This window comes from Oreochromis aureus, linkage group 6 (genome assembly GCF_013358895.1).
Source record: "Oreochromis aureus strain Israel breed Guangdong linkage group 6, ZZ_aureus, whole genome shotgun sequence".
Lineage (NCBI taxonomy): Eukaryota > Metazoa > Chordata > Actinopteri > Cichliformes > Cichlidae > Oreochromis > Oreochromis aureus.
In genome coordinates, this window is record NC_052947.1 from 17,974,250 (window position 1) to 17,988,215 (window position 13,966).

The 13,966-nt window shown below is 39.0% G+C and overlaps 1 protein-coding gene across 2 annotated transcripts; it reads left to right on the top strand.

Moving 5' to 3' along the window:
• The first annotated feature begins 489 nt into the window (after positions 1-489).
• On the top strand, positions 490-13,171 carry abcg2d (ATP-binding cassette, sub-family G (WHITE), member 2d). 2 transcript variants are annotated; one of them, XM_039613822.1, is made up of 16 exons: positions 490-537; positions 1,567-1,787; positions 2,828-2,887; positions 3,731-3,845; positions 4,790-4,942; positions 5,051-5,208; positions 5,461-5,612; positions 5,784-5,885; positions 6,495-6,745; positions 7,695-7,777; positions 9,811-9,900; positions 10,025-10,146; positions 10,246-10,400; positions 11,369-11,458; positions 12,212-12,324; positions 12,416-13,171. In XM_039613822.1, exons 2-16 carry the CDS (start codon positions 1,573-1,575, stop codon positions 12,561-12,563), a joined length of 2,007 nt encoding a protein of 668 aa, XP_039469756.1. In that variant the 5' UTR covers positions 490-537; positions 1,567-1,572; the 3' UTR covers positions 12,564-13,171. The 2 variants fall into 2 exon arrangements, with proteins under 2 accessions (XP_039469756.1, XP_031608171.2); XM_031752311.2 differs by having other exon boundaries at positions 500-537; positions 1,570-1,787.
• The last annotated feature ends 795 nt before the right edge of the window (positions 13,172-13,966 follow it).

Sequence of the window (13,966 nt, forward strand, 5' to 3'; positions counted from 1 at the left end):
GTAGGCAAACTTCAATGCAATGATGTATTAACATTTAAATTTCCACCCGCTAAAAATCTGTAAGCTGTGTATCTGTCAGTCACCCCTCGAATTAAGTGTCCGGAACTATTAAACTGCATTTCTACACATGTTAAAAGGGGATAGATGCTCTACTTCCGCTACAAGCTATTAAGTTGTGGCCCTCTGCTCTCGTGTGTAACCACATACAGTAGTGGGTAGCTAAACAACAGGATGGCAGATGCAGATTTCATTATATTGCAACTCCTGGAAGAAACCAGTAACTCTGGTGGAAAGGGGGGGAAGCTGATGTATTATACGTAGCATAATTATAAAAAATGCTTCGATTTATAATGAAATTATCTGGCTAAAGTTTGTATGAATAATACAATAAAACGAAAAAAAAAGAAAAAGGAGCAGCTGTGAAAGATGTGATGGGCCTCACCTCCCTCCCCCAGCCTGAGTGGGCTTGACCCTTGTGGGTGAGGTACCGCTGGCCATCAGTCCGCAGCAGCAGCCCTCTCACATCCTCACCGCCCGGTAAGTCACAGCTACAAAGATTTTCTTTCCTCTCTCCGTTGATTTCAGCAGCTCCTCAATCATATTTTATTTATTAACGTCTACAATAAATCACGTGCAGCTGCTGCTTTGCTTTAGCATTGGCGCAAGAAGAAATAGTCCCTTAATTTTATCTCAGGCAGGTTTGACCCATGGAGTGTAAATCCCCGAGGTCACGTGTTTTACATAGCTATAATATTCTTGTCCACTCATATACCTGCTGTGTGTTTTTCTTTAACACCTGAGCTCAAACACAAAACACTGTTATAAAGAGCAGCGCGTGCCACAGAAACAACGCGTGGATTTAAAAACTGTACTGTTCCCAATAATAATAATAATAATAATAATAATGATAATAATAATAATAAAGCACGTCAATACGTTTCAGTACATCTTTAGTCCTCTAAATTAATAAAAATTAAAATAAAAAATGGACATGTCCTCTGAATCAAGGACCCTCATAAATGAGTTTAAAAATATTAAGCTCACAGTGTTGTCCTGCATGTCTCATCCCTGAGTAATGCAGTGAAAAATCCACTGTTCCTTAAATTCCAGGATTTTTATTTGTTGTATTTATTTATCCTTATCAGTTTATCCCTTCGAAGCCATAGAATACCAGCCTTAGACTGCATTTAAACTTACAACTTCAAAATTAAATTAGATCAAATTAGAAGAAATGTGTGTCCCCGTGTTGATCTTTTTTGCTTTATACAATTTAGAACTAATGCCTCCTTTGGCAATGAACACAGTTACTAGTTGATCTTGTTATTTACAACTTTTGCAGGTGGTTATTATTTAAATGAGACTCTCAGAATGGTTAAAACAGCTGATAGCTATGCTGATTTTAGAAATATTGCTTCAAAAAGTGATTTGCATGCAGCAGATATTCAAGAGGTGGAAACCTTAACACCACTTCAAAGCGATCCTTATCATCATACTGATCAGTCTGTGCCTTTAGTAAAGTAACAGCGTTTCTCTTTCATGTGTAAAATTCTGTGTTTTTGGTTGCAGCAGAGGATGATGGAGAAAACCAGTCACATCAACATTGCAATGATAGAAGACATCGGTACTAATGGGATGGCCGTGTCAAAGGTCGGCACGGGCGTGGACGGGAAGAAACAGCGGTGCGGTTCCACCGTGAGCTTCCACAACATCCAGTACAAAGTGCAGACGCAGAGCGGCTTCCTCTGCAAGAGAAAGATCCTCTCCAAGGAAATACTAGTGGACCTCAAGTCAGTCTCTTTGTCTTTCTCCGCTGTGTCACGTTCTCACTCGTTTTCCTCCGTTTTCTCATCACTCACACACTAACGTGCACATGAATTTACAGAATTTACAGATATTAACCTGCAGAGCTATGATTTGCTCACTTGATAAGTGCAGCAGAAAACCTGTAAAACATTTAATAATCTGCTTTTTAAAATTATTGCCCCTCTGCTTAAATTAGCTGAACATGCACAGAACCCCATTAAACAGTAGAAATCTTATGATTTTCACTTTGTTGACTTTCAGAAAAAATGCAAAATGAATCCTTTTGAATTTTATTGCACTGATTGTTTTAGATTTCTTGATTTTTGGGGGGTGTCACCTTGCTTTTTTTGTTTTGTTTTTGTTCCATGTCAGTCCAGTATGGCTCATTGCATCGTTCCACAAAGTGGGACAATAGTGGATAGACCCTTACAGTTCCTTTCTGATGGTATTAAATACAGCTGACGTTTCCCATGGAAGAATGAATCATTTCACGCAAGTTTTTTTTAGGGGGAACCTTTTTCCTGCCACAGTGTTAATTATATGATATTAAGCATGGTTTCTTGCATATAATCTCTGAAATGCACTAAAGAGCAGTCTGCCAGGGAAACGAATTAAACAGCGTCACGTGATCCACCACCAGACCTTAATTCAGTCTTCAACTCTGTTTTGAATCACTGACTCATTCCGTGCTTTCTGAAGTCTCTGAAGTTCTTTAAATTGTTACATTTTTTAAAATGATATGATATCTGTATTTGCTGTAAAATCCATTTATGAATATTACTTTAAATGGGATTAGGAGGGATGATTCATTTAATAAAAGTGCTGCATTTCAGCATGTGTCTAAGGACCACATTAACTACTTTGATTACGTGCTTTGTGTCTGTGGCATAAAACCGATACAGTGGCATAAAAATCTAAGAAAAAACATTTTTAATTGGAAACATAAGCAAATACCAGTATTTTAGTTTCTTTTTTCATTATTAAATCATTACACTCACTTTTTGCCTGTGTCACTGTCTCGCAGTGGGATTATGAGACCTGGTCTGAACGCTATTCTTGGACCTACTGGAAGTGGAAAATCTTCGTGAGTACCACTTCAGTTTTCAAGTTAGGTCTATAAATCATTGTATTATTATCTTATTACAGTATAAATCAATTAATCAATATGTGATTGAACAAACAGTAATACAAGCAGTACAAGTAAGTACTGCATTTGCTGTGAACAGCCATCTGACATGTTTGACAGAGGGTGGGTTGTGCTTTGGATCATGAGCATTTTCTCTCCTTCACCATTGTTTTCTCTTCTGTTCATACTGGTACGCGTTCATCTTGCTTTCATTTTTCCAACGTTGGTTTTTTTCCTGAACTGTGCGAGCTCTTGTAGATGTGTAACCAGAGGTTTGCACCTTGTAGTAAACGCTCTGTATTCATGAAGGCGTCTCTTGATCATGATTAGATACAGTGAACCACAGAAATAATTCAGCACTTTAGTTGTCGTAATACTGGGCAGTGGATTCATTGTTTTTAGGAACCAACCAGGTGTTTCATTTGGCCGCTCTTAACCCTGTAAAACTTGAACCATGATTTTTTCTTTTAAACTGGACTATTTATTAAACCTTCTGTCAGCTCATAATACTTTGAGCTGACTTCAGATATTACGTCTGCTTCATTTGTCAGTTGAAATTATGAGGGAAAGAGCCTCACCTAGCCACCAAACGTCTCGTTGTTAATTATTTTTGAACCTTTAAAAATGGGGTATTTATGCATAAAAAGGCCTGCAATTCCCAAACAGTTAATGTGATATTTTTAGGCCCGTTGAATTCAAATGACATTGTCTGAATACTTATGGACCTAACTGTATATAATCTTGAAATAATTACCTTGTTTTGGATATCTTTAGAAGTTTTCTTTGGTCTTTGTCTTTGAGATTCTTGGATATTCTGGCTGCGAGGAAGGATCCCGCAGGTCTCTCGGGTGAAGTTCTCATTGATGGAGCCCCACAGCCTCCAAACTTTAAGTGCCTCTCTGGCTATGTCGTCCAGGTAAATTTGTATTTCTTTAAATAACCCATATTAACCATTTTATATCCACTCAGATGCACAGATATGGATATAGTGATATTATGTTTTGAAATGTATTTATTTGATAAATGTACAGTGCTTAACAAATGCTTGATACCACCTGCCACAAAGACATGAAAGCGCAAATATTTTAGAAATCTATCGAAAATGTGTTTAAAACTACAAATTATATTATTGTTTATCAGGCAAATAACAGCTGAATTTACATTTTTATACCCAAATTTGAGCCGGCACTCTAGTCCTCTCTGAGAAGAAGAGAAGAGCGTCAGTCGCAAAAAATAATTTTTCTGTTTAGGAGCACAGGTAAAAAAAACTGTAATTCTAAATTTAAAAGAAAGTTTTTTCAGCTTTCTTGTAAAATGTTAAATTTTAAAAAATTATGGATAGGACAGATAAATATATTTTATATATTTATTATTATATTTTATATTTAATCATTACAGAAACATAAGAAATGATTTTGGTAATTAGCAGTGCTGTTAATTTAGAACAGCTGTGGGATAAAACTTAAATTGTGTTTTGGTCTAATAAACTTGTTAAGCTCTGTGAGTCTGAGTCATTCTCTGGTTTATTTTCTACGTACTCCTGTGAAAAATGCAGCTCTCTTTAGGTGTTAAACATTAAACATAGTGCTGAGATTGTTTGTGTTAGACCTCTTTTAAGAAGAAACTCTTGAGATGAGAAATATTTTGTGCAAGTGTCCTTAGAGACGACAGGCAGGCAGGCTTAGACCTCCCAGAAAAACCTGCAAACCCTGCCGACGATCACTCTTGCTTCTTGCTGTGAGGCAGCGTTCTGAACAACGTCTTGTTTGTGGTTGTTTCCATTAAGGATTTGTGAAAATGATAACTACAAAATAGCTTCTCTGTTTGTGACCTTTGATCAAGCTTTCGTCTCCCTACTAGGAAGATGTGGTCATGGGCACCCTGACCGTGAGGGAGAATCTGCGTTTTTCTGCGGCTCTGCGACTGCACGTCTCCGTGCCTCAGGTCGAGAAGGAGGCTCGAGTCAGTCACCTCATTAAAGAACTGGGTCTCACCGAAGTGGCTGACTCCAAGGTGCTGCAGATAATCACAGCCTGTCACTCACCTGTCCTCTAACAAGTAGGTGAAGCGTATTTTCAGCGATCCACGTTGTGTTTTGTTGTTGGTTTTTTTGTTCCTCAGGTGGGCACGCAGATGACCCGAGGAATCTCAGGAGGAGAGAGAAAGAGGACAAACATCGGCATGGAGCTGATCATCGATCCTGCTGTCCTATTTCTGGATGAACCGACCACCGGCCTGGACGCAAGCACTGCCAACTCTGTCCTGCTCCTGCTGAAAAGGTGAGAAAACCTGGACTCTCTCTAATTTCTCAGATTTCGTTAGAATAAAGTAAAATCTTGAGCTTCTGGGCTTTAAAGGATTTTGAAAAGTGTTTCAAGCTAAATTCTGTAGTTTGGTTAACTTTAAACAGAAGCTTATCATTTTACATAGAAAAATTAAAGCAGGAAAATTGCTGCTGTTTGCTTCTACTTTATTTAGATCAATTTATTGTAGTCCATATTGTTTTTTTACTGTATTATGTGTCTTTTCAGAATGGCGAGTCATGGTAGAACCATAATTATGTCTATCCACCAACCTCGCTACTCCATCTACAGACTGTTTGACACTCTCACACTGTTGGTCAGTGGTAAAATGGTGTACCACGGACCAGCGCCAAACGCTTTGGACTACTTTGCCAACATCGGTGATTACACTGACTAAACAGTAACATCACAAGACACTTCTTTACAGTTTTCTTTAATTTATGAAGTAAATAAATGTAGATGGATGTGGAGCTTCTAAAAAAGCTGTAGGGTCACTGTATGTATAGGATTTGCTTTGATATTGAGCTGCATGATTGTGATTTGTGTTCAAGGCTATGCCTGCGAGCCCCACAACAACCCAGCTGACTTCTTTTTGGATGTGATTAACGGAGACTTCACCGCCACAGCAATGACTAAAGTGCATGGCTCTGAAGGTAGCGGCATAATTAACCATCCATGAATATTCAGTCAAGCTTGTATCACATCTCCTGGTCTCATAGAATAACAACAAACAAACATATCCTGTGCAAATGTGCTCATTTCTTTGCATTTTTCTTTGATTTTGTAACATCCACAAAAAGGTAGGATACAATAAAGAAGATGATGAAGATTCAGTATTTTTACCTGAACATTTAATTATTAACAAGTTATTTAAAGTGTTTTAAATGAGACATTTAGAGTGATTAGAACAACACACAAATTAGAGTTGACAGAGTGAAACAGGAAGACAGATGGTTGTTACTGGACCTCATAACGCCTTAATTTTTGTTAACATTTTCTGCAAGTGAAAAAATTTCACGTGAAAATGTAAGCAGAAAAAATCAGGGATTCCTCCACATCCATGTGAGAGTTTGATAAAGTCATATAGAAAACAGCTCAAGTTGTGGCTGCTAAAGGTGGTTCTACAAGCTGCTGAATCGTGGGGTGTACATAGTCGACCATTAACTCTATTCTAGAGTCAAATCTGTATATAAAGTGCCAGAGTGAATTGGTGGTATAAAAGTAAAATAGAACTGAATGGGGTTTTTTGTATTTGTGAACAGATCTGGACTTTGAGGAGCTCAGTAGCTCCAGGCAGAGCATCGAGGAGCGCCTGGTGGATGAGTACAGGAACAGCGGTTACTCCAGCAACACACGAGCCGAACTGGAGCACATTGTTAAAGATAAGTGCTGTGGATCCCTCCCAAAGTCCCGCACCATCACCTATAACAGCTCGTTCTTTCACCAGCTACGATGGGTCCTTCACAGAACATTTCAGAACCTCATGTTGAACCCCCAAACATCTGTGGCCCAGGTAAGCACATACACCATCGTCTTTTAGGGCACGTGCTCGACTTTCAGACGTCGGTCAGTGCCACTCTCGTGTCTGTCAGCTGAACATAAAGCTCATTAGCTGGTAAAGACTTTTACCAACTTTTTTGTAGCTAAATTGGTAACTTTGAATAGTTAATTAGTTCATTAGTGACAGGTTTAAACTTAAGTATGTTTAAAAATAAAAGCATACATTGTATTGGTCCCATCATCGTGAGCAGGATATGCAGACAGCGTGTTAGAGGGGTCAGCTTTATGACCTCATTAGTCGCCCCATGGCGGCAAAATGCTGTCAGAAGTCTCCTCACTTTAAGAATTATTAACAGCTAATTGGTCCTAAATAAGTCAAAATAATCCTTCGAGAGGGGTCCTTGGTGGTATGGGTGCTGTAATCAGCTTTGGTGACTGTTGTGACCCTACTCCTGCCTCTTTGGGCCTGAATCTGAACTGATATCATATCTAGCCAAAGCCCCTTGGCCCCGTTGTGGGAGTCATCACATGATGGCATCATGACCTATCCCGCCGCTGCCCAGCTTCCACATGAGGGACTGAGGGGAATGAGGTGAAAAAGGCTCAACCTTACTGGCTTATCCCTTCACCCTGGGAACCGCTTAGTCCTGTCATAACCTGTAAATAGTTTCAGCTTAAAACATGTCTTGCTTTCACTTTTTTTTTTTCACCCCAGTCATCTCACCCCAGGATCAGTTCAGGAGGACATAACCTTAGCATTTTCTGCTCATTTCAGTCCTTTGTACCCATGTTTTATTTTGTTTTTTACCCCCAAAAGTTAAATTTGGTTTTGGTTTTTCATAAACACCAACTGGTAAGTTTGGATTAAACTTCAGGAGGTTTTAAGTTTTTTATATAACAACATAATGAATGTGTATGTTGTAGGCACAGAAGTCATCATGTTGTCTAAATCTCTTGCGCAGCTGGGAGTCAACGTTTTCCTCGCTCTCATCGTGGGAGCCATTTTCTTTGGGGTCAAAGATGATCAGAGTGGTATTCAGAACAGGTGAGAGAACTGCTCTCAACAGTGAGCTGAAGTCACGTAATAATATTTTACAAAATGTTCTGAGTATGTAATGTGACTGTCCTGCTGTCATCTCCAAAAAAACCCCCCCCAAAACATCTTCATGGCTAACTAATTTGTACTTTGATCATTTTAATATTGTGTGTTATTTGTTTATTTAAAGGATTCCCATTGTCTGAATGCCACAGCAGCTAATCAGCTAATTTCTCAAAATTATAATACTTATTACATGGGTGTAATTTAGGTGGTTTAATATATATGGCACTACATGAAATGCATGCAATAATGTAAAGCTCACACAGCAAAATTCCTTTTCACTCTCGTTGTCCCCAGGCAAATAAATGCTTCAACATACTCTTATAAAATCGATGTTTTTATTAACTGTCATGTTAACACAGCCCTCGCCCTGTTACTGCAGTGTGACTGTTACTTCCCCATCTGGTCTTGCAGTTATCGCAGTAAACCATCTGATTTAGAGGAATTGTTGGCATGTGTGAGTGAACGGTGCAGCTTAAAAAATGCTCGAGAAAGTCCTTCGCCTCCATAGTCGGGGCGTGAGACGCAGCGATGTGGTTCAGATATGGGTTTAATACACTTGTAAAAGGTTCATTTAAGACTACAAACCAGTCAGCTAACACGAAAAATGTCAACCTAAGATTTGACGCTTCAGTCATAAAATGTGTAAGCTATATTCATGGCTTGGTTTAGTAATGCTTCGTTGATCGCTTAAGCCTGTAGAATAGCATTTGGGTTGCCAGTTTGTAGAGTGTCTTTCTTTAGCATGGTACTTCACTGTGTCTTCAAAAATCTGAGGCATCAGTGCTAACCACTGCACTGCTGTGCCACACCCACTAGCATTTATAAATAATTACTCCTAAAGCATTAATATCTAATTTAAAATAAAATAGTCTGGTCACCCTCTTTGCTTCCATTTTTCCAGATTTCTTGTGTGTGCCTCACGTCAGCGAACTGAACGAATCCAGCAGCATTTGTGAGGAAAATCACTAATAAGCAATTTATTAATTGTTTGGACTCCACATATTTTATAGATGATGTTTTCCACAATATGTTAACCCCAAAACTCTTTTTTTAATGCGCTGCAACTACAAAAAATCTATATAGGAATGGCAAATGTTTAAATTAGTAGCTTCAGTAGCATTTGCTTTTGTTAGTAAGTCGTTGTTTTAAACTGGACTTCTTCTATTGTTTCATTTTTAGGTTGTTTTGTTTTTATTTTTTAATACTATGCGTTTACACGCTAAAGGCAACATGTTTCCCCATAAATGTTCAGGTCAGTGACCGCTTCTGGTGAAAAAGTGTGAAAGGTAATTCTCGCTCGGTTAATCCTCTTACCGTTTTTTATTGGGCACAACCTGGTACTCGCAAGTCCAGCGAAGCCCATCAGAGACCTCAGTGGTCTCCCTTTTTCCTTTCAGTAGTGTACAAGGACCTAATGTGATTATATTCAAGGTCAGTGCACATGCAGAATGGCAGACAGCCCGTACGTGGCTTAAATGTCTCAAGTTATTCACCCCTCCTTCCTCTTCGCTTGGTGTAGGGGCTAATATTGGGGCAACAACAATCAGCATCAACAGTTAGCGTAGGAAAATCAGCAATGAGGGGAAAAAAACCCAGAAAACAAATGCAAAAGAAATTTGTGAGGAGTCGTGTGAAATTGTACTTTAGTTTATGTGTGTATGAGCTCATATTGCTCAGATTGGGAGTCTGTGCTCAGGACATCAGTGACAGGCTACTGCAAACATTTTCAAGTTTTCAAAGGTCATGTTACAGTACGTAAGATCTTTAGTCTTTATTCTGCACTGAACATGTCTGATTTTAAGTGTTGTGCTGTCTGAGAGGTTCCAATTCCAACTTTATACAGCATCAAATTACAAAAACAGTCGCCTCAAGGCGCTTTATATTCCAAGGTACACCCTACAATAATACGTACAGAGAAAAACCCAACAATCACATGACCCCCACTGATCAGACTTTTGCTTTTCTGATTGCTCCAGGATGGGCGCCCTCTTCTTCATCACTACCAACCAGTGTTTCAGTACTGTCTCTGCAGCCGAGCTCTTCATCACTGAGAGGAAACTCTTCGTGTAAGTTTTCCATCAGGATGACGTATACCTGTGTGTGTGTGTGTGTGTGTGTGTGTGTGTGTGTGTGTGTGTGTGTGTGTGACTCTAGATTGAAGTGTTGCTTTATGTGTTTCTCTTGTGACAGGCATGAGTACATCAGTGGCTACTACAGAGTGTCTGTCTACTTCCTTTCTAAGATCCTGTCTGATATCGCTCTTCGCACCGTCACCTCTGTTATCTTCAGCTGTGTTGTCTATTTTTTGATTGGTAAGACTTTTATCTATTTAACTATTTTAACTTTTGCATTTAAACTTAAAAAAAATGACATCAGTGTGTAAAAACACACAAAACTGTGTGTCCAACCAGGGCTCAAATCCACAGCAGAAGCCTTTTTTGTCTTCATGCTGACAGTGACTCTGGTGGCCTACACAGCCACAGCCATGACCATGGCCATCTCAGCTGACCAGAGTGTCGTGGCTCTTGCCAACATCCTCATGACCATCACCTTTGTCTTCATGATGGTGAGAGATATAGCAACCCCATGACCCACATAAATAAGTTGGAAGGGAGAAGGAGTACAAATGACATCTCCGTTTTTTGTTTTAGGTAGTTTGAGGTGTTTTAAAAAAAAAATGAAACCTTTTAAATAGAAGACATATGACATGATGACATAAACTCACTGGTCACTTTAAGCAGCCATCAGATGTGGTTATAAAGGGATGGAGATGGTCAGCAACAATACTCGGGTATGCTGGGGTGTGGTCAAGGTTTGATGTGTTGTGCATTCAGAGATGCTCTTCTGCACACTTTGACTGTCACGAGTTGGTTACTGTTGCCTGCTCAGAGCAGTCTGACCATTCTCCTTTTACTTTTGGCATCAACAAACCATTTTCACCCAGACCTTCCACTCACTGGATATTTTCTCATTTTTGAGATGGCTGTGTGGGCAAAATTTCACTTCAATCACCTTTCTTCCCCATTCTGATGCTCAGTTTGAACTTCAGCAGGTCTTCTTGACCTTGTGTACATGCTTAAATGCACCAAGTTGCTACTACGGGGTTGACAAATTAAGTATAAGAACAGCAATGCCTAATGAAGTGGCCAGTAAGTGCATTATAAATGATTGTTGATTAATTTCTTAATCAATAGCAAACTTTCCCAGAAAACATTGACTATGAATCTATATCTGACTAAGTCTCTATAAGCAACAGAGATTTATTATATTATCCATATATTATAATGAACAATAGACGGTTATTCATTTAAAAGGTGTTGTATCCAACCAACACGCATCTTGAGAAATTATGCTTTTGATTTAAAAAAAATCAGGTTTACTATCTACATGTTTTACTGTCTGATAGTAAAAGCTCCCGTGAGACTAATAACATCCTGCATTTGGACTTTGAAACATTTAGATGTGTTTGTAAGTCGTGTTATGTCAGCTCTACCCTCCAGAAAAAGACATATAAACTAACTTTGTGTCTTCTAGATTTTTTCAGGACTCCTGGTGAATCTACCCAGCACCAAAGACTGGTTGGCTTGGCTGAAGTACTTTAGTATTCCTCGTTATGGTCTTGCAGTAAGTCATCATTAAAGGTTTTGACGGCAGAACATGCAGATATATAGAGAAAGTAACAGAAACAATTCAAAATTCAGACAGAGGTTATCACCTCAACGAAATAAATACATATCATGGACAACCTCCTTCACATATATTCCTGATGTTTTTAGTTAGTTTTAGTTTTAATTGTTGTGTCTGTAAGTGTGTTTTTATTGAACTGGGGTAGGAACTACACTCTAAACTTGATGTTAGGTGGCTGAATGCATAGACTAAACAGACTTCTCTGATTTTAACTGTTGGGTGTCGAACGTCATACCAAACATACACGACCAAGTGGATAGCCTACTGTTAATGCACTTAAAAAAAACCATGGAGCCAAACTCAAAGGAGAGGATTAAGGCCAACACACTAAGGAAACCAACGGCGTTCAAACAGTATGACCAAACAAAGATCTGAGGGGAGACAAAGGCTATTAATACACACTAGGTAAATGGGAAACATCGGGGTGCGCAGCTGAAACTAATCAGGGAAAACAAGATCACAAGCACAGCTAAAGACAGCACGCAAGAGACAAGAGACTTTAAAAATAAAACAGGAAGTTACTTTATATGGCAACCTATACGTGAAAAGGGAGGTGAGACCCAAAAGAGAATAGCTACATTACATTTATTGTTTTAAAATGGAACAAATGATCTGCCAAACGCACCATATTGTATTTAAATTGTTCTGCTTAGGATTTACTGCTCTGCCTCACCTGCTGTCTTTGTTCAGGCCTTGAAGATGAATGAATTTGTGGGTCTGAGGTTCTGCGAAGAGGTTGTAATCCGAAACAGCAACATGTCAGCTATGACAGCCAACTGCACTGTGAACACAGGTGGCCAGACGTGAGTAATAGATCCAGTTCCGTCTTACTGGTTAATAACATGTTGTGTTGTGGCTCTGATGTCTGACCAGTTTGAACATGCCTCATTTCAGATGCACAGGAGAGCAGTATCTGGAGTACCTGGGCATAGACTACACCTCCTGGGGTCTGTGGGAGAATCATGTAGCTTTGACTGTTATGATGATCATATTTCTCATCATTGCCTATCTGAAGCTTCGCTTCATAAAGAAATTTACTTAATGTGTTATTTGTTTTTTTACTTGTACCAGCACTCATAGATGCTCTCCAGAAATAGCACAGTTAAAGCTACATTTACATTTTGGGGGTTTAGTTTTATTTTACACTGCCCTCATATCTTTAGCATATAATGAAGCCAAAAGAAAGTTAGATTACAAGTGCAAATACTGAAATAAAAAGCTGAAAGCAGCTGAAAACAGCTAGCTAAACTTTTCTAGAGTTCAGGTTTTTACTGTTAGTCTCCCTGTAAAGCTCATAAAATCTTATTAATCCATTTAGAAAGAAAAACGATACAAAAACTTACAAAAGTACAGCATCAGATACAACATGTGGTCTGCAGGGCCGATGTAGCTAAAGCGATTTAGCACACTGTTGTGTTCAGCTGCTCATTAACCCTTTTACGCATAGTGGTCACTACAGTGGACAGCTATTCAAACGCTGTTTTCTTGTATTTGTGTCCACTACATTGGACACTGATGTGTCACTCCATACCCTGCCACTCACTCCAAAGGTGATTTTGTCCACCTCAGTGGACATGTAAAAAACTATTTGAAAAATACACGTTTAAAAAATGAAGTTCAAAAATCTTTTTTTCATGCTTAAAGATGAATAAAAATACGGATTGAGGTTGTCATAATTCATGCATGAAAGAGTTAATACAAATAACATGTCAATCACGTGGTAGCAACTCAATGCATTGATGCATGCAGACATGAACGAGATGACCTGCTAAAGTTCAAACAGAGCATCAGAATATAGAGGAAAGGTGATTTATGTTACTTGAACGTGAAATGGTTTTTGGTACTAAATGGATTGGTCTGAGTGTTTCTGAAGCTACTGATCTACTGGGATTTTCCCCATACAACTATCTCTAGGGTTTACAGAAAAAAGTCAGAAAAAAAAGAAAATATCTATTGAGCTGCCTTCTCGATTGCAGAGGTCAGACATTCAACAATATCCAACTTGTTAAAATCAAAGTTTACAGAAGAGCATCTGTGAATGCACGACAAACCTTGAAGCAGGTAAGACTATATCCCAGCCTACCTGTGTTGCTCACCCTGTCCCTTTTGGATTGCAGTGTACCCATCTTCTGATGGCTGCTTCCAGCAGTATAACACACCATATCACAAAACTCAAATAATCTCAAACTGGTTTCTTTCGCTGTACTTAAATGACCTCTACAGTCAGCAGATCTGAATCCAATACACCATATTTGGGACGTGATGAAATGGGAGATTGATGTGAGCTGACAAATATGCAGCAGCTGTGTGATGCTGTCATGTCAGTATGGACCAAAGTCTGTGAGGAAAATTTCCGGCTCCTTGTTAAATCTGCACCACAAAGACTTAAAGCAGCTCTGAAGGCAAAAGGGGTCCAACCCAGTACTAGCAACCTAATGGAGACGC